The 19654-nt window shown below is 49.7% G+C and overlaps 2 protein-coding genes across 5 annotated transcripts in view; one reads left to right on the top strand and one right to left on the bottom strand.

Annotated features, from left to right (window-relative positions):
• Positions 1–1499, top strand: part of SBNO2 (strawberry notch homolog 2) — a 107704-nt gene extending 106205 nt beyond the window's left edge. For all 4 annotated transcript variants that reach the window (XM_081846029.1, XM_081846030.1, XM_081846028.1 and 1 more), the window contains one exon: positions 414–1499. In XM_081846029.1, the coding sequence (XP_081702155.1) occupies positions 414–1003 (590 nt within the window). In that variant the 3' untranslated portion in view covers positions 1004–1499. The remainder of the gene's footprint in view (positions 1–413) is intronic.
• A 3027-nt stretch (positions 1500–4526) lies between these two features.
• GPX4 (glutathione peroxidase 4) lies at positions 4527–17850 on the bottom strand. The gene is made up of 7 exons (XM_081846479.1): positions 17691–17850; positions 11564–11658; positions 10023–10167; positions 9743–9894; positions 7698–7722; positions 5867–5926; positions 4527–4807 (listed from the first exon to the last, which is right to left on the bottom strand). Exons 1-7 carry the CDS (start codon positions 17763–17765, stop codon positions 4775–4777), a joined length of 585 nt encoding a protein of 194 aa, XP_081702605.1. The 5' UTR covers positions 17766–17850; the 3' UTR covers positions 4527–4774.
• Positions 17851–19654: the final 1804 nt, after the last annotated feature.

The following is a 19654-nucleotide window of genomic DNA, read 5'->3' as shown; positions in this document are numbered from 1 at the left end:
CAGCACCAGAATTCAAAAGCATCCATTCTTCGGCGATCAGCCTTCTTTATGGTCCAGCTCTCACTTCCATACATCACTACTGGGAAAACCATAGTTTGGTTTTTTTTGTGTGTGAGAGAGTGTAGTTCTTTATCTCCTTGGCAGCTGACAGGAGGGCGTTTGATAAAAACACGAAGCTATTTTTATTGATGCTTATCCAAGGCTCACGCCCAGTGCAAAGCATCTTTTGTGCAATCCACTGGGATGAAAGAAAAACTTAATCTAGAGAAGGAACAAAAGGGGTGGGGAAGAGAGAGGGAGCATGAAACAAGATCTTAAGTCTTGAGCGAAAGGGACTAGACCAGGTGAGTGGGGAAGGGGGGTCCCGGATGCCCAGCCTCCTGACCACTAACCCCCCCTCTCCCCCCCCGCAGGTATCAAAATCCCAGAAAACTGCGTCCAGCAGGTGTTGAAGGAACTCAAGCAAATGGACACCAGCGTTAAGCAGAAGCAGAGCCAAGCTTTGCTGGCAGCGGCCTCCGCAGCGCCCGGCCTGCCCTACGCGCTGCTCCCCCTCGACCGCCCGCCCACGCCGGGCACCAGCTTCCTGCCCCAGGACGAAGTCTTGGACCTGACCTACAGTCCCGCCAGTGATGGGATCCCGGACTTCTGGACCGAGGTTGCTGCGGCGCCACCACCACCGCCGCAGCCCCCTGGCCCTCCTTATCATTTCAACTTCCCCCTGCCCTTTGACGGGGCATCCCTGGCGGCGGGAGGCCTGCCCCTGGGCGGCTCCCCTGCCCAGCACGAACCCTCGCCGGCCCCCCAGGCCCACGCCGCCCCGCCACTGCCACCAGACAGCTTCTCCCTGCCCGATCCGGACATCAACTACAAGGAGCTCCTGGAAGAGATGTTGAGCTCGCTCAATGTGGGGCCCGAGGACAGCGCCCAAGGGAGGCAGAGCGTCATTCAGTACCACCCGGGGCAACCCTTCCCCACGTTCTACGAGGACGACGGCAGCTGAGCGGCCATCAAGGAGCGTCGGGCGTGGCGTGGCAGGGACACCCCTATTCCCCCCAGCCAGCCCAAGGGGGTGCGGAAAGGGGTGGCAAGGGTTTAAGGTTTGGAACGGACCACTCCTCTGTCTTATTTTCAAAACAGGGATGACAGGGCAGAGAGTTCGGAGCGGGAGCGAAAACAGGAAAAGTTTTATTTATATATAATTATACAGTCACCTCTGTACTGAATTTTTTTATATATATCTCTATAGATCCGTAAAAGTGGAGGTTTTTTGGGGGGGGGTCAGTGGGAGGTGTAGCGGCGCCTAAACCAGGAGTGAGAGGGGGCAAGGTTGTAGGTCTCTTCGAACTGCCCCCTTCCTGGCTGCACTCCCCCCCCCCCTTTGCCCCTCTGCAAACTACTGAGTTTGGAAAAGTTGGGATCTTTATATTCTTCGCTCCCCTCCCCACGTTCTACCCAGTTTCTTGAGAGCAGAGAGGCGCGCCATTCGAACCCACCACGATGAAAGCTTTCCGGGTGGCCCCAACTTGGTTTTTTCACCCCTCCGGCGGGTTGTTTTGCACAGGTGCAGGGTTCGAGTGACGCTGCACAGCCCTGCACGCTTCTGGTTCTGAGCAAAAAGGGGGCGGGGGATTGCCTTGCAAGTTTCTAGACCACGTGGAGGTAGGGAAACGCTTGAACGTGGGTGGCAGAATTTCTGTGGTCCTCCCTGTTTTCCCGTGCCTGAAGCTCAGCACCTACTCCCAGCCTGCATCCATTGGACTACAGATCCCATCAGTGCCTGGCATCTCACGGCCAGGCGCCAATGGGAATTGTAGTGCAAAAAACAGAGGGGTTAGCGGTTTTTTGCAGTGGCGGGTTTGCCAGGACAGCATTAAACTCTCGGCTCATGGAGGAAGAGGGGGCTCGATCCGCTCAGGCCAAAGAAAGTTCCCGTCAGGCCCAAGCGAGGGCGGAGGTCACCTGTCAGGATTTTATATTTCGGGAAGTGGGGTTCCAGGTCAGGGGCTGCCAAACGTGAGGGTAATATAGGTTAGCTCGGAATTTATTTGCAAACCGCGATTTTTCTGGTTACCCCCCCCCCCCCCGAGAACATTTCTCTCCTTTTTCGTAAACTACCACCGTTTCCGTATGGAGGTAGGGAAAAACGTGGGAAGTTGGTTTCTCCAAACTCCCCCCCGCCCCCCAAAAAAGTCTGCAGGGAATCTTGAAGGTGTTATATCCCATAATAATCCAGCTCAATGCTCCAGATGATCTGTGCAGGGATGGAGCCTTGTCGCTGGAGAAGAGTTCTTTCCCTTCCTGGTTTATTCGCATTTATGCAAGTGGTTTGGAACAGCCCACTCCTTGTTTTTTCCCCCGTCAGAAACAACCCTACCTCCACTTATTAAATTAAAAACCCCTCACCTTCTCCCAAGGAGGCATATATAAGTCACCCCCTACCTCGTCCCGGTAACAATCCATGCTATCAGGGTGAAGTTGTTTTCTGCCACATGCGGCACCCGCTTAAAGTTTTTGAAAATGCCTAGGCAAGGCTCTGGTCCTCGTGGAGGTTCCTTGAGCGCTGGCATGGGCCGTGGGCTTCCTCCTTTGTGGTTGGAGGCATATAGTTCGTTAAGTTTTCTTTCTCCTCCTCCCTCCGCAACAATTTTCCTATACTGCTGCTGCAATTACTCCCCTCTCTTGGCGAGACGGAATCCCCCATGGGGTGGGGGTCTCTCGACATCCCCCACCCAGATCCACAGCGCTCAGAGGATCGCCACGGTTTCGCAACGCCTGCTACTTCATGTATTCTGAGAATCGGTCCCCTCCCTCCCCGTCGTTTTTTTAAAAAGGAAATTTCTAATCCTCATGACTCTCACAAGCTTTGCAGGAAAGATGGGGATCTAGAAGGAAGGAAAGGGCGGGCGGGGAAGTAAAAGAAAGATAGGAAGATTTGCAAGGCAGCTCCAGTGTCCCCCGATTTCCCCCCACCCCCCGGCCAGAAAGCAGAGGAACGAAGCAATTATGCAAAAAGAGAAAAAAACTATGCAAAGACGCTGTTTTGCAGGCAGCAGGAGGGATTTGGTTTTCTCCGGAATTTCCATCCCGATTTGTATCGCCCTTGAGGGCGGAGACCACATTCTCGTTTCCCAATCACAATCGTGCGTTGCCGTTTAAAGATTTTAGTAGCCATAAGCGAATCCAGGCAGCCTGCTTTTAGGGTTCGTTTCCCGAAAGGAGTTGGGCGGGGGGGGGGGGGAGCTTAAAAACTCAGGAAAGAATTGGAGGTGTGCTCAAGTTGGGGCTACTTCCCCCCAAATAGGAATATCTCAGAATTGTTATGTGGTTATTTTATGCTGGTTTAATTATTTTTTTTCAAAAAGTAAATAAATCTGTATTTCCCAAGGCAGTGAGACTCCCTTTAAGGAGATACAACCCTCTGTACCTTCACCCTCCATTTTGTCAGGAAAACTTAATATGTAACAACTACTTTTTAAAAAAACTAAATTATTATGCTGTTTTTTTGTTCTATTGATTGTATTTTTGAAATGGAAAATCTCTTCCCCTTCCTGGTTGGCACTTTCTAACCAACTTCCTTTTTTGTCAGCGTATTTTTTTTTTCCTATGGATATTTATAATTAATTCAGAATTGTGTAAATATATATATGTAAAAAAAAGGGGGGTGCCTGCGAAGAGGAAGGGGGAGAAGTCCTTTACCCGTTTTTGTTTTGTTTCGTTTTTGTTGATGAGGAAATGTGCCTTTTAACTCGTGATTCTGGAATTTTCTACCGAAGGATTAAAACGTTGGCATTTCAGCTCAGCGGAGAGGTCGAGTCTCGAATTTTTTACACGCATGAGAAAATGAAAGGGGGTGTTTTGTATGCTTTTGATTTGCTAGAGTTTCAAAAACCCGTAAAACACCCTGAAATTGTGAAAGCATGAAATGCAACAGATGGGCTACCCAACCTCTCTTTAGAAACCTCCAGTGAAGAAGGGAGTCCACATTCTCAGATCATGAATCCCGCTGCCAAACAGGCTCCAATTAGTTATTTAGCACATTATTCATTACTGAACTGTAAAAGGTAAAGGGACCCCTGACCATTAGGTCCAGTCGTGGCCGACTCTGGGGTTGCGACGCTCATCTCGCTTTATTGGCCGAGGGAGCTGGCGTACAGCTTCCGGGTCATGTGGCCAGCAGGACTAAGCCGCTTCCGGCAAACCAGAGCAGCGCATGGAAACGCCGTTTACCTTCCCGCCGGAGCGGTACCTATTTATCTACTTGCACTTTGACGTGCTTTCGAACTGCTAGGTTGGCAGGAGCAGGGACCGAGCAACGGGAGCTCACCCCATCACGGGGATTTGAACCACTGACCTTCTGATCAGCAAGTCCTAGGCTCTGTGGCGGGCTGCACCAAAACGAAAGCCGCAAGGCAAGGACGCTCAGGTCCTGCTCTGCAGCTGATGGAACAAGCCCGTCTCTCCCGCCTCTTCTCATCTTCAAAGTCCGAAGGCAGCGAGACAGAATTCCACAGACACAAGTCACGTCAGGAGGAGAGACGAAAACACTTTTATTGCTACGGCATTGGCAGGCAACTCAGGCCCCAGAGTCTACCGCCTCCCCGTCCCTGCAAGAGTTTGCAAATATATATATATATCTTTTTCTCAGGCCTGCCCCACCAAACGGGTTTGGCTTCAAGGCAAGCCATCATCCAGACAAACTTTGCAGGAATGCAGAGGAGAGAGTCAGGGCTGAGGAAAAGCAGGGTGATCCGGTGTCGTGTTCAGCTAAGTCCTACAGGTAAGCGGGCAGGTCCTTCTCAATCACCTGCAGGCGGAGGAGAAAAGGTGATCAGTGGCTGCAAAGTACCGTATTTTTCGCTCTATAAGACACACCAGACCACAAGGCGCACCTAGTTTTTGGAAGAGGACAACAAGAAAAAAAAAATTCTGAATCTCAGAATCCAGAACAATAATAGGGATTGCTGTGCAGTGAAAGCAGCAATCTCTCTTGCTGTTCTGCCTTCTGGGATAGCTGCGCAGCCTGCATTCGCTCCATAAGCCGCACACACATTTCCCCTTACTTTTTAGGAGGGAAAAAGTGAGTCTTATAAAGCAAAAAATACGGTAGCTTCCAGCAACACCTAATGTGGCATCTTCGCCTTCGACCCAGTCCCTCCTCCAAGCGTCCCGATGTTTCAGGGACAGCCCTGGAATTACAGAAGTCATCCCAGTTTCTGATTTGAGCTCTAATTGTCCCTTTTTGGACCCACAGCTGTCCATGGAGGCGCAGGGCAGTTCTGTCTCCAGGGCAGCTGTCTCCCAGCTCCATCTGGTACACAGGATGAGACCCTTCCTGCCCACAGACTGTCTGGCCAGAGTGGTGCATGCTCTGATTATCTCCAGCTTAGACTACTGCTCTTATGAAACAAGGTTATTACGATAATCCTGCCAATGTTCTTGAAGAAGGTACCCCTGACCATTAGGTCCAGTCGTGGCAGACTCTGGGGTTGTGGCATTCATATCGCTTTACTGGCCAAGGGAGCCGGCGTACAGCTTCCGGGTCATGTGGCCAGCAGGACTAAGCCGCTTCTGGCGAACCAGAGCAGCGCACGGAAACGCCGTTTACCTTCCCGCCGGAGCGGTATTTATTTATCTACTTGCACTTTGACGTGCTTTCGAACTGCTAGGTGGGCAGGAGCAGGGACCGAGCAACGGGAGCTCACCCCGTCATTGCGGGGATTCGAACCGCCGACCTTCTGATCAGCAAGCCCAAGAGGCTGAGGGGTTTAGACCACAGTGCCACTGTATGCAGGGCAGACTAAGGGCACTCTTGATGCCATCTTCTGGTGCAAAGCCAAAACTGAAAATTGAGTGTGGTACTTACAAATGGGTCGTCCATTGGGCTGTACCTCTTCACCACCTGGCCCTCTTTGTTGATGAGAAACTGGAGGAAGAGAGAGAGAGAGAGAGAGAGAGAGAGAGAGAGAATGAGAGAGAATATGAATGGAGGACAGCTAGTGAACAAAGAGTGCCTTGAACCAGGGAAGGAAATCCAGGGTGCTTCGATATGGGATGAAACCAGGGTATCTTTCAGCACAGCAGAAACCCTGGCTCTCCCAGGGACCAAGATGGAGGCACTGCAGCGATGGGCACGGTGCTGAGGGCCAGGCAGACGGGCCTGGGGACCACCATTGCCTTACCCCACTCATGACCAGTAATGGTTGTAAGGGGGTTACTTGTGCGTAAATTGCCTTCGGTTTAGTTAGATTGCTATCCCAACCATGCTTAGGCTCAGAGCTCACCCTCCGTGACCTGTTAGTCACTTGCAGAATCCGTCAGTGGGTGTTTCTTGAACCTCTTCCAGCATAAAAGCTGTTGGACGCCAAGTCTCCTCCTATGTTCCCTGCGCGGAACTCGTCTGCGCAAGTAAGGGGAAGGGAGGGGCGTGCCAGCGCTCTCTCCACTAGTCTCTGGTGAAGGGTCTTGGAGCCCTGTCCCCAATTCCTCCATCTCCCTCTCTCCTCCACTGGTGCTACGCTGAATTCCTTCCCCCCTGCTGGTCCCCTCTCCGGCATCGCTCTGGAGCCCTGCCTCCGCCTCTCGCTCTGATGTCAGTTCCCTGACATGACCTCTATACAGTGGTACCTTGGTTCTCAAACTTAATCCGTTCCGGAAGTCCGTTCCAAAACCAAGGCGTGCATTCCCATAGAAAGTAACGCAAAACGGATTAGTCCGTTCCAGACTTTTAAAACCAACCCCTAAAACAGCAATTGGACATGAATTTTACTATCTAACGAGACCATCCATAAAATGAAAGCAAGAAACCAGGTACTGTAGTCGCCCAATCAGTAGCTGAACTGGGTTGCACACAGTCACAAAAAGTGAAGCAAAAACTGAGAATAAATAGCAAAAACATACAGACCTCAGCGCAACACTCGTCTAAACGGATGTGTGGCACTCAAAACGGAAGCATAAGACTCAAAACAGAGCACATTTGGCTTTCAGAAAAAGTTTGCAAACCAGAAAACTTAACTTCTGGGTTTGCAGTGTTTGGGTTCTAAGTTGTTTGAGTACCAAGGCGTTTGAGAACCAAGGTACCACTGTACCTGAAGGCCTGGCCTCTCCCCATTCAAACTGACCCGGACCCCGCGCTTGTTGTCAGAGGCCCTTCTCAGTGTCCCTCCTCCCTGAGAGGTTCAGAGGCCTTTAGCCATTAAATAACCTCCATAAAATGTGTTCTTAATGAACCCTGGGATTTTTGAGATTATATACATTGATTAAGTAATTGTAATTTAGTGCCCCCCGCCACAGGCCTGAGGTTCCTCCCACCCCTGGGCTTAATGGCTCCAAAGCAGATTAAACAACTCCACGGAGGACAGTTCCTATCAGCAGCTGGCGATCGAACCTCCATCTGCCAGGGCAGTCTACCAGCTGCCAGGGAGCGCTTTGGGGCTTGGAAACAGGAGGCCGGACTTGATAGGCCCAGCGATGCCCCCAAAGGGAGTTAAGATACACTTCAGAATTGCCTCCCTGCCAAAGCTGGGATGGGGGAGATCTGTTGCTGGATTTGCCCCCTTCCCCGGCCAGGGATGCTGGGAGCTGGAGGGGCACAGATGTTGCCCAGGCCGATCCAATCGAGGGAGGGCACCCAAAAGGGGAAAGGGCTGCAGTCCAGCTGGGATTCAAGAGCCAGGAGTCGAATGCTGAAAGCTCACCTTGCTGAAGTTCCACTTGATGGCACTAGGTGACGGGGGAGACAAAAAACAACAAGACGACTTTAGTTTCGGAACAGGAAATCCAGAAGAGGTCCGTCTATCAAACTGAAAGGCCCCTGAGGTTGCGCTGTTCAGATTACCCCCCCCCCCCCAAAAAAAAACTACCATCAGCTCTGGCAAACCAGAATGGCTGGTTGTCAGGGATGACGGAAGCTGCGGCAATAACTGGATAAAACCACACCGGCTGCCTGTAATCTAGAACACAGGGCAAGGGTCAAGATATTGTTCGGGAATCACAACAGTTGCAACTTGGTTCTTTATCGAACTGGGAGATCAGGGAACCAGGCAGAGGGCCTTCTCGGTGGTGGCACCCGCCCTCCCACCAGATGTCAAAGAGAAGAACAACTACCAGACTTTTAGAAGACATCTGAAGGCAGCCCTGTTTAGGGAAGCTTTTAATGTTAAACAGACCACTGTATTTTATTATTTTGTTGGGAGCCACCCAGAGTGGCTGGGAAAACCCAGCCAGATGGGCGGGGTATAAATAGTAAATTATTATTTATTATTATTAATTATTATTATTATTATTATTATCATCATCATCATCATCATTATCAGCGGCATGCCTTGCCTTGGTCCTAACTGGAGTTTTGCAAAGGTAGGCTAGATCGCAGCGGGGAGCTCTGGAATAAATACCCACCCAGGCCCCAATCTTCACACAAACAGCACAGGGAGGAACTGTTAACCACCTCTCCACCCCAAAAAGGTTCACAGCCTCTTCTCCCCGCCCCCAAGGGTACCAGTTTTTTTGTTAAGGTTTCGAGAGAGCGCTCAATATATATTTGCAGACCCTTCAAAACAAAACACAAAGACACCCTCCCGTGGGGCTTTGCCCTGCCATCATGAGGTCTAGGAACCTGGGTCTCCCAAAGCAGAGCTCAGATTCTCTGCAGGGGTTGTGGTTTTTGCAAAACTGACAGAACCTCGTCCTTAAAGGGGATTCAGAATTGGGGACCGGGGGCCAGGATCATACCCCATTAAGAAGCAGGGAGGAGAGGCCCTGAGACACCCCCAATGTTTTGGCGCTCCTCTGTTAACAGTTGTGATGTTTAAGGCGGCTTTCCTTGGTCAGGATGGATGCCACTGCATAAAGGGAAGTCCCCACGCCTGCAAATTACACAAGCTTAGAGCCATTCCCCCACCTTAGAGTTTTGCGCACATGTACAAATTAAGCCACGTTCTCCAGAGTAAAGCACATCTGCATTCTCAAACAGGGCCGGATTTAGGTTTAATGAGGTTCTAAGCTCCTGAAGGTAATGGGGCGCTTTCTATGTCCAGCTGTCCTTTGTCAATAACAAATTGTCGCTGTTTTTTGTGTTGAATATATGCTATATGGCAATTTATGGACCGAATAGGTATCTCAAGCCATTTGCACATGCAGAATGTAGGCACCGCATACAGTGGTATACCTCTGGTTACATATGCTTCAGGTTACATACACTTCAGGTTACAGACTCCGCTAACCCAGATATAGTACCTCGGGTTAAGAACTTTGCTTCAGGATGAGAACAGAAATCGGGCTCCGGCGGCGCGGAGGCAGCAGGAGGCCCCATTAGCTAAAGTGGTGCTTCAGGTTAAGAACAGTTTCAGGTTAAGAACGGACCTCCAGAACGAATTAAGTACTTAACCTGAGGTACCACTGTATATAGAAAGGAGCAAACCAGGGATATTTTAGAGAGCAGGCTAGCATGCGGGGGCCATGACTTACATCATAGGAGCCTACACAACACAAAACACTGTTATGTAGGTTTTATTTGTTTTTTTCATCTTATATTTTGGAAATGTAGATCCAGTGGTTTTTTTCCTTTAAGTTTTTTTGGGGGCCCCAAGAGAGTGGGGCCCGAAGCTATAGCTTGTTTGGCTTATACGTAAATCCGGCACTGTTATCGGAGCTGGGTGCGAGAAGAAGTGGGCATCGTCTCTGCATATAGGCCATTTACCAAAGCGTATACTATAATTCCAGCTCCCGCGGTTCAGAAACTCACTTGCCCAGCGTCCCCCGGCCTTTGGGCTGGCTCTTCATCCACTTCCAGAGGGGGTGGGCGCCATCCCCGTTCACATCGATCTTGCTGAACATGTCGAACTTCACACCGTAACCTGCAGCGAAGGCTTTGATTTCCTCGTTGGTGCCCGGCTCCTGCAGTTTGGGGAAGGGAGATGAGAAATGGTTGTTGCTGGTGCCTGTCTGCCCACCCCTCCTCAAAAAAAAAAGGAGCAAAAAAAGTACTTCACACCATGCGGTTGCCAGACCTCCCGGCACCCTACCTGCTTGCCGAACTGGTTACAGGGGAACCCCAAGATGCGTAAACCTTTCTCAGCGTATCTGCTGTACAGGTCGACAAACTGAGTGTAGTTCACGCCCGTCTTGCCTCATTTCGAGGCCACGTTGGTGACGATGCAGACATGGCCCCTGCAGAGACGGAAGGGAAACGTTTGTGAAGGAAGGCCCTGATCCAACCGTCATGCGAGTACAGTGGTGCCCCGCAAGATGGAAAACCCGCTAGACGAAAGGGTTTTCCGTTTTGGAGGCGCTTCGCAAAATGAATTTCCCTATGGGCTTGCTTCGCAAGACGAAATGTCTTGCGAGTTTTTTCGACTTCCCCCCTTTCCCCCCCTTTTTCTAAGCCGCTAAGCCGCTTATCTACTAAGCTGATAAGCCGCTAAAAGCCACTAAGCCGTTAATAGCACTAATCCGCTAAGCCGTCAATGGGCTTGCTTCGCAAGACGAAAAAACCGCTAGACGAAGAGAATCGCGGAATGGATTATTTTTGTCTTGCGAGGCACCACTGTATATATATTTACAGTAGGTACCGTATTTTTCGCTCTATAGGACGCACCCGACCATAGGACACACTTTGTTTTAGAGGGGTAGAACAAGGAAAAAAAATCTCCCCCTCTCTGCTCAGCACCCCTTCCGCGAAGCGGCAGGAGAAACGGAGCCCCTTCCATTTCTTCTCCCGCTTGCCTGAAGGGGCACTGCCCTTCTCTGCTGTCTCCTTCTCTGCTGAAGCCAGGAGAGTCTTGCTCTCCCGGCTTCAGCAAAATGAACCCGAAGCCTCCAGAGAGCAGCGGCTATCCCTGAAGCCTTCGCAGCGCAGCGCAAGTTCCCGCTGCGCTCCGGAGGCTTCAGGTTCCTTTCGCTGAAGCCAGGAGAGTCTTGCTCTCCCGGCGGCTATCCCTGAAGCCTGGAGAGCGAGAGGGGTCGGTGCGCACCGACCCCTCTCGCTCTCCAGGCTCCAGCAAAAGCAACTCGAAGCCTCCGAAGCATGGAGGGAGCGCTTCCTCTGCGCTTCGGAAGCTTTGCATTGCTATCGCTGAAGCCAAGGAGCCTGAATTCACTCCATAGGACGCACATACATTTCCCCTTAATTTTTGGAGGGGGAAAAGTGCGTCCTACAGAGCGAAAAATACGGTAAGTCAATGAGCAAGTCAGATGAGCTTGAATATGCAGAAGGCACCAAAAATAAATTCAAGGAACCGCAGAAAGAGGGAGAAGTGGTGTCAAAATCTGGAAATGTTAAATTGACTGTAAAACCAATGAAATGTATAAATTTGAAAAATATTAATAAGAAACTGACCTGACAATTCTGCCAAGTCAGTGGTGGCCAAACACGGCCCTCCAGATGTTTTGGGACTACAACTCCCATCGTCCCTGACCCCTGGTCCTGTTATAGTTAGGGATGATGGGAGTTGTAGTCCCAAAAAATATCTGGAGGGCCGAGTTTGCCTATGCCTGCCTTGATTCAAGGCAGGAAGAGTGGGCCCAAACAAATATGCAGAGGGAAGAAAATACCCCGCGCAATTACCTGTACCGCTCGAGCGAGATGTCGGCGCCATCGATGTCCGTGGCGTGGAAATCGTAGATGGATTTGGCAGACTGCCAGTCGGTTTCTTGAGCACACTGGAAGCGGGGAGAAACAGGAAGCGGGGGGTCAGGCAGAAACACACCTCAAATCAAAAGTACAGGGGCACCTCGGTTTTCAAACAGCTCGGTTCACGAACAACTTGGAACCCAGACGCTGCAAAACCGGAAGTAGTTTTCAAACGTTTTTTCAGAAGCCGAACGTGCTCCATTTCGCGTCCCCTGCGTTTCCTGTTGCGCTGCTGATTTGCGCCCCCCCACCCCGTTGTAATTCAAGCCTTCCTTTTCGATTGCAGTGTTCTGAATACAGTGGTACCTCAGGTTAAGTACTTAATTCATTCCGGAGGTCCGTTCTTAACCTGAAACTGTTCTTAACCTGAAGCACCACTTTAGCTAATGGGGCCTCCCGCTGCTGCGGCACTGCCAGAGCACGATTTCTGTTCTCATCCTGAAGCAAAGTTCTTAACCTGAAGCACTATTTCTGGGTTAGCGGAGTCTGTAACCTGAGGTACCACTGTACTGGTTGTAAATATTAAGATGATACCAGCAAGAATGAGTCTTTCTGTAAATAAGTCATTTAAATCAAGTCTTACTGACTAGTGATTTAAATCGGCTTGATTTAAATCAAATCCACCCTGATTCAGAAAGAGCTCTTGTGGCATTCTCGCGTGTGTGTGTGTGTGTGTTTCGAGGGCTGCAAATCTCCCATTTCCCTCTCCTTCCAGCGCCAGGGCTCAGCGTTGGAAATTAGCCAGGCGCATTTCGCGACTGGTGCAAAATCTAACACCATCCCATGGGAGATCTCTGGATCTCAAATTGCCAATGTACATCTCCGTCCGCCTGGCCTCTCCAGCTTTCTGAAGAGGGTCAACTCAGAAGAGCTTGTTCCTTGCCAACTGGAGTCGGCCAAGCGTGCTGTCCTCGCGGGGCAACTGATGCCCAGAACCCCTAATAAAACTACAGTTCCCAGAATTCTCCTTGACCTGGGTCAAGAGGCATAACTTGGACTTTAACCGTTACAACACACAGGGACGGATCCAGGAGGCTAAACTGCAATTAAGGGGGCTTTCACCAGTCAGGGATTTCAATGGAATTAACGTGCGATTAAATTAATCTGGATCCAAAGCCCCTATCCTTTCCCTCCCCTACCCAGGTTATCTCAAGGAGGGGGCGGGAATCTGTCACCCAAGCAGCATGGGGGGGGGGGAAGGTTGTAGTCTGGCAATCTCTGCAGGCCACAGATCTCCCCGTTGCTGTTTAAAAAAACAGTTGACAGACAAGAGGAACCTCTATGGATAATATGCCAGATCAGTGGTCTACCTACTGCGATTATCACATAGCCTGGGATGACCACCACTAGCCCCAAGAAGCTAGACTCTATATCATTGTGCATCATTGGACGCACAGAGGAAAATAATAACAGGCCAAAGGGGGGTCACCTAGTCCTGTTCTCACAGCAGCCAAGCATTTATTATTATTCTAATTATTAATTCAATGTATTATTATTATTTATTCAACTTATACACCGCCCTTTACCCGGACGTCTCAGGTTTCCCCAGCCACTCTCGGCGGCTTCCAACAAAATATGTAAATACAATAGTCTGTCACACATTAAAAGCTTCCCTAAACAGGGCTACCTTCAGATGTCTTCTAAAAGTCTGGTAGTTGTTTTTTCTTTGACATCTGGTGGGAGGGCGTTCCACAGGGCGGGCGCCACCACCGAGAAGGCCCTCTGCCTGGTTCCCTGTAACCTGGCTTCTCGCAGCGAGGGAAGGCCCTCGGTGCTGGACCTCAGTGCCAGGAAGAACCATGGAGGTAGAGACGCTCCATGGTGTTTCCGTGCGCTCTGGTTTCCGTCACGGTGTCCCTTTACACCAGATGCGGTTTAGTCCTGCTGGCCACATGACCCGGAAAGCTGTCTGGGGACAAACACCGGCTCCCTTGGCCTGAAAGCAAGAAGAGCGCCGCAACCCCACAGTCTCCTTCGACTGGACTTGACCGTCCAGCGGTCCTTTACCTTTTTTAAAACCTTATTATTAGTATTATTGGGGCACAGGTGGCGCTGAGGTCTAAACCACTGAGCCTAGGGCTTGCCGATCAGAAGGTCAGCGGTTTGAATCCCCGTGACGGGGTGAGCTCCCGTTGTTCAGTCCCTGCTCCTGCCAACCTAGCAGTTCAAAAGCACGCAAAAGTGCAAGTAGATAAATAGGTACCACTCCGACGGGAAGGTAAACGGTGTTTCCATGCGCTGCTCTGGTTTGCCAGAAGCGGCTTAGTCCTGCTGGCCACATGACCCGGAAGCTGTACGCCGGCCCCCTCGGCCAGTAAAGCGAGATGAGCACCGCAACCCCAGAGTCGGCCACGACTGGACCTAACAGTCAGGGGTTCCTTTACCTTTACCATTAGTATTTCTGCGCAAGCGCAATCCCTGGCATCCCCCAGTTAAAAGGATAACAGGTAACAGAGGGTGTGGGTAGACCCTTCTGAGACTACAGTGGTGCCCCGCAAGACGAATGCCTCGCAAGACGAAAAACTCGCTAGACGAAAGAGTTTTCCGTTTTTCGAGGTGCTTTGCAAGACGAATTTCCCTATGGGCTTGCTTCGCAAGACAAAAACGTCTTGTGGGTTTGCTTCGTTTTTCGTAAAACCGTTAATACCCGGGGAATCCGCGCTCCGCAAGACAAAAAAAATCGCAAGACGAAGCAACTCGTGGAACGAATGATTTTCGTCTTGCGAGGCACCACTGTACTCTGGAGTGCCACTGCCAAGTCAGTGCAGTGCAGAAATTATTGGGTGGAAAAATAATCTGAGCGTGTTCTGATGTGCCCTGCATTTCAAACAGCTCTGGTTTACAACCAGGAGTCCCAAACAAACCAACGCTCTCCCTGTCCCTTTGTTGATGCTGACCTCTAAAAATTCTTGTCTTTCAATCCTCCCCTGATGCTCATGTGATCGAGGACAATGCATGTGGGTGGTTCAAGGCCTTTGCCTTCTCTCTCTCTCTCTCTCCTCCCATCCCCAATCCCTGTTACACAAAAGGCTCCATTAGGCAATAAGATTACACACAGAGGAAAGATCAGGAAGGAATTTAGAGCGGCCACTTTGGTTGCCTTTTATAACCAGGCTTAATCAGGATCCCAAAGGATCTTGCAAATGAACAGCAGTAAATAAATTAAAAAAAACAGCCCTCTGACTCATAACAAAGATAGCAGAACCGGTCTCAAAGGTGGAAGTTTCCACCGACTTCTCAGTTCTTAAGACTGCATTGCAGATGAAAGCAGCTGCCGCCACGAACTTTGGCTTCCAAGAGCACTTCAAGGCCCTGGACTTTTGTTTCTTGAGAATAGTCACGTGAAGCAGAAACCAGGGAAGTCGGCTGAGTGCCAACGCTGCCCTGCTCCCAGATTAAGGAATGTTTCGCAACGCAAACTGGGTTAATCACCAGCCAAAACAGCGCTGTGATTAAAACGTGCTTGCTAGGAACCAGCGTCTTGGAAAGTGGAGAGACAGGAACGGCATTTGCCCATGATTAAAAATGGCATCCCTTCGCTTGGGGGAAAAAAGGCATTTCTTCCAGGCAGGTAAAGTAAGTTGGCAGCGACTTTCGGACAGGAAAACACTTTGTCCTATGTGCGGTGAACTTGTAGTACTCACGGCTACAAAATAGGATCGCTTTCTAATGGCGATGGCTTTTAAGACTGGAAAGAATACACGGACAATAGGTAATCTGAGCAGCTATCATGGTAAAACAAGGTTTTCAAGGGGACTTTCAGATGCCCGAGCCTCTAAATCCCAAGTGTGGAACAGGAGGTGAATACTGACTTGGCGATACTGTACTGGGTGGGTATTTTACTCCCTCCTCCCCAAAGCAGAAGGGAGCCGATAAGCACACCTGAATTAGGGGGAAAAGCTTACTTATAAATAAAATTATAAGCTTGGCCAGAGATGTTCCCACTGCATTAATAAAAAACATCTTTATACGTTGCCCCAGGTCTTACAGAGAACACGCATTCAAGATGGAAAAGCCTCGGGTGAAAGTTGCTTTGCTTTTGATTACTTTTGAGGCAGCAACTAATTGCAGTTAATTGCCTACACTGGGACAGGTGTAGGCAATTGCTCAGGGAATGACTGGTGCAGAGAATTAGGCGCTACACAGGTGCAAGAGGCAGGAGGGAGTTTCTAGCACAAAATTATGAAACCAGGTTGTGTGCTTTTAGGCTCCAAAGCCCACCACAGCGACGGACCCCAGAGAGAAACAGGAGGAACCGGTTGCCCCACAGAATCAGGTAGGGGAGGAAAGAAGCAAACTCCAAGCAGACCCACCCGATATTAAATGACACGGCTAATTTAGGTCTACTCATTTTCATGGGTCCACTTTTGAGTAGAACGTCCCTGAATTCCACCCACCGTGTTCTGGAAGTAGCCAGAGAACAGCAAGACATCGGGTCACATCGCAAAAGGTAGCAGAGTGACCCAAAGCGAGCCAGCCAACCCCACAAAACCAGTGATTAGCATTGGGCCAGGACCTGGAAGGGCTTGAGTTCGAATCCTTCCACTCAGGAAGCTCACTGGCCGGCCAATACCCCTTTAACTTGCCTCGCAGGCCTGTTGCGAGGATGAAACAGGGAGCGGAGGCAGTATCACATACAGCAGCACCCTTAACTCTTTGCAATAAACGTGTGGCGAATATATTGCAAGCATGTTAGGGAACATAATGATCCAAGACCCAGAGAATAACGGAAAGTGTTGGCTGTTTCACAACAGGGCGAAAAGAGTTTCGTTACTGCGGCAGCAGGCCTCCCCACTTGCTTATCTTTAAATGCATTTATAGGACACCGTAGCATTTCTGGGAACTGGCAGCCACCCTCCACAGCTGCTAACACACCAAGACCCCTTTTCCAATACACCCTGGGAGACAAAAGGCTATATATGTGTATGTGTATATGCATACACACACTACACACACACACACATTATATAGACACACACACATGTATACACACACACACAGACACACACACACACATATATATATAGACCCACACACACACACACACATATATATATATATATAGACACACACACACACATATATATATAGACACACACACACACACATATATATATATATATATAGACACACACACATATATATATAGACACACACATATATATATATATATAGACACACACACATATATATAGACACACACACACATATATAGACACACACACACACACACACACACATATATAGACACACAAACACACATACATATATACACACACACACACACACACACATATATATAGACACACACATACATATATATATAGACATACACACACATATATATAGACACACACATACATATATATATATAGACACACACACACATATATATAGACACACACATACATATATATATATAGACACACACACACATATATAGACACACACATACATATATATATATATAGACACACACACACATATATATATAGACACACACACACACACACATATATATATACACACACAAATGCATATATATAATAATAATAATAATTTATTATTTGTACCCCGCCCATCTGGCTGGGTTTCCCAGCCACTCTGGGCGGCTTCCATAGAAACCAAAAACACACTAAAATATCACAGATTAAAAACTTCCCTGAACAGGGCTGCCTTCAGATGTCTTCTGACAACACACACACACACACACACGCATATATACATATATATATATACATACACACACACACACACGAAAGAAACTGCCCCAAGGATTATGGGAATTATTGCAACACTAGAAAAAGAATTTAGGAAGGAAATCAGCTTAACACTCCATTTCATGGGAGAGGCAGACCATGGACCCAAAGGGATTATGGGGGGAAGAAAAAGAAGAGCCAAGAAAACAATGGTCCAAGGATTTGTTAGGTCCTCCAAGAGGGCGACGCTCTAGCCCCCCACGTCTATGGTATGACCACCGAGAACCCAGGGGCGGCTAGAGCGGGCCGGGCTGAGAGGCCTAGCCGGGCCTAGCGCGACCAAGCCTTTCTCCGAAACTCACCATTGTCCTGGTCAGGCCCCGCGTCGCCAGCAGCCCGCACAGAAGCGTCCTCTTCACTAAGCGCTCCAAGCTCATCCCCTTCGGCCGCTTTCCGCGGACTCCGCCTTTATCCTTCCCCTCAGAAACGGCTCAAACTCACGGCAGCCAATCAGCGGGCGGCTTCTGCGGACGCCCCGCGTCGAAAGCCCCGCCCCGCTCTCTCTCGACCAATGGGGCAGCGGGAAGGGCGGGACGAGGTTTAGCAAGCGGCGGGTAAGACGCGAGGCCCCGCCCTTTCGTACGAGCGCTGATAGGGCCGTGGACGTTACGGGCAGGTGGCGCAGCCAATCGGGAAGATCTGCATCCCAGATGCGGTTGTCTTGGAAATTAACATCTGGAGCATCCTTGGAGTGGAGCCAGGAGCCAGGATACTCTGGTTGAAGGAGAAGAAGAGGAGTAGTTTGGATTTGATATCCCACTTTATCAGTACCCTAAGGACACGGGTGGCGCTGTGGGTTAAACCACAGAGCCTAGGACTTGCTGATCAGAAGGTCGGCGGTTCGAATCCCCGCAATGACGGAGTGAGCTCCCGTTGCTCGGTCCCTGCTCCTGCCAACCTAGCAGTTCGAAAGCACGTCAAAGTGCAAGTAGATAAATAGGTACCACTCCGGCGGGAAGTAAAGTGAGATGAGCGCCGCAACCCCAGAGTCATCCACGACTGGACCTAATGGTCAGGGGTCCCTTATCCTTTAATTCAAGCAAGTAAGTTTTGTAATGAGTTTGTGTTACACTTAAATTGGGAGTTGCAGGACGTTTCCATCAAACCAAAATTTACAGCAATGTGAGATGTGTTGTTGAAGGGGCTGTTAACGAGAGAGCTCCATAATTTAATGTTAGAGAGCCAGTGTGGTGTAGTGGTTAAAAGCGGTGGACTCGCAATCTGGGGAACCAGGTGCGCATCTCTGCTCCTCCACATGCAGCTCCTGGGTGACCTTGGGCTAGTCACACTTCTCTGAAGTCTCTCAGCCCCACTCACCTTACAGAGTGTTTGTTGTGGGGCAGGAAGGGAAAGGGGAATGTTAGCCGCTTTGAGACTCCTTAGAAGGTAAAGGGACCCCTGACCATTAGGTCCAGTCGTGACCGACTCTGGGGTTGCGGCGCTCATCTCGCTTTAGTGGCCGAGGGAGCCAGTGTACAGCTTCCGGGTCATGTGGCCAGCAGGACTAAGGCGCTTCTGGCGCACGGAAACACCGTTTACCTTCCCGCTGGAGCGGTACCTATTTATCTACTTGCACTTTGACGTGCTTTCGAACTGCTAGGTTGGCAGGAGCAGGGACCGAGCAACGGGAGCTCACCCCGTCATTGCGGGGATTCGAACCGCCGACCTTCTGATCGGCAAGTACTAGGAACATGAAGGCTGGAATCCATGCCGCCAGCCAAGGTCAATTGTATTCATCATTAAAACATAATTCCACAGATGTATTCAAGTATACACCAATGCTGCAGCTAAATTGGCGTCAAAGTCAATAAGGCAAAGTTCTCTTGCCTGTTATTGATTTTATGCTTGTCTCATTTGTTTGGACCTCTCAAGGGAGCCAAGTGTTCTGATTAGAGCCAGAGAAATTGCCGCCAGCTTTCTCAGTTTGCAGCCCTGTTTTCTTCCAGTGCCAGGCAAACAATCTTTCTACTCCCCTGGGCTTACAAACTTTTTAATTACGTGTGATGGTTGACGCCGGTTGCTTTTCTCCCAAGAAGCAGGCGTCTTTTAATTTCGTGACTACTGTCACCATCTGCAGTGATCATGGAGCCCAAGAAAGTCAAATCTCTCACTGCCTCCATTTCTTCCCCTTCTATTTGCCAGGAGGTGATGGGCCCAGTGGCCATGATCTTCATTTATTTGATGTTGAGCTTCAGACCACATTTTGCGCTCTCCTCTTTCACCCTCATTAAAAGGTTCTTCAATTCCTCCTCACTTTCTGCCACCA

Source organism: Podarcis erhardii, assembly GCF_964252035.2.
Source record: "Podarcis erhardii genome assembly, chromosome: 18".
NCBI lineage: Eukaryota > Metazoa > Chordata > Lepidosauria > Squamata > Lacertidae > Podarcis > Podarcis erhardii.
The sequence above is the reverse complement of the archived record's forward strand: the minus strand, read 5'-3'. Positions and strand labels throughout refer to the sequence as shown.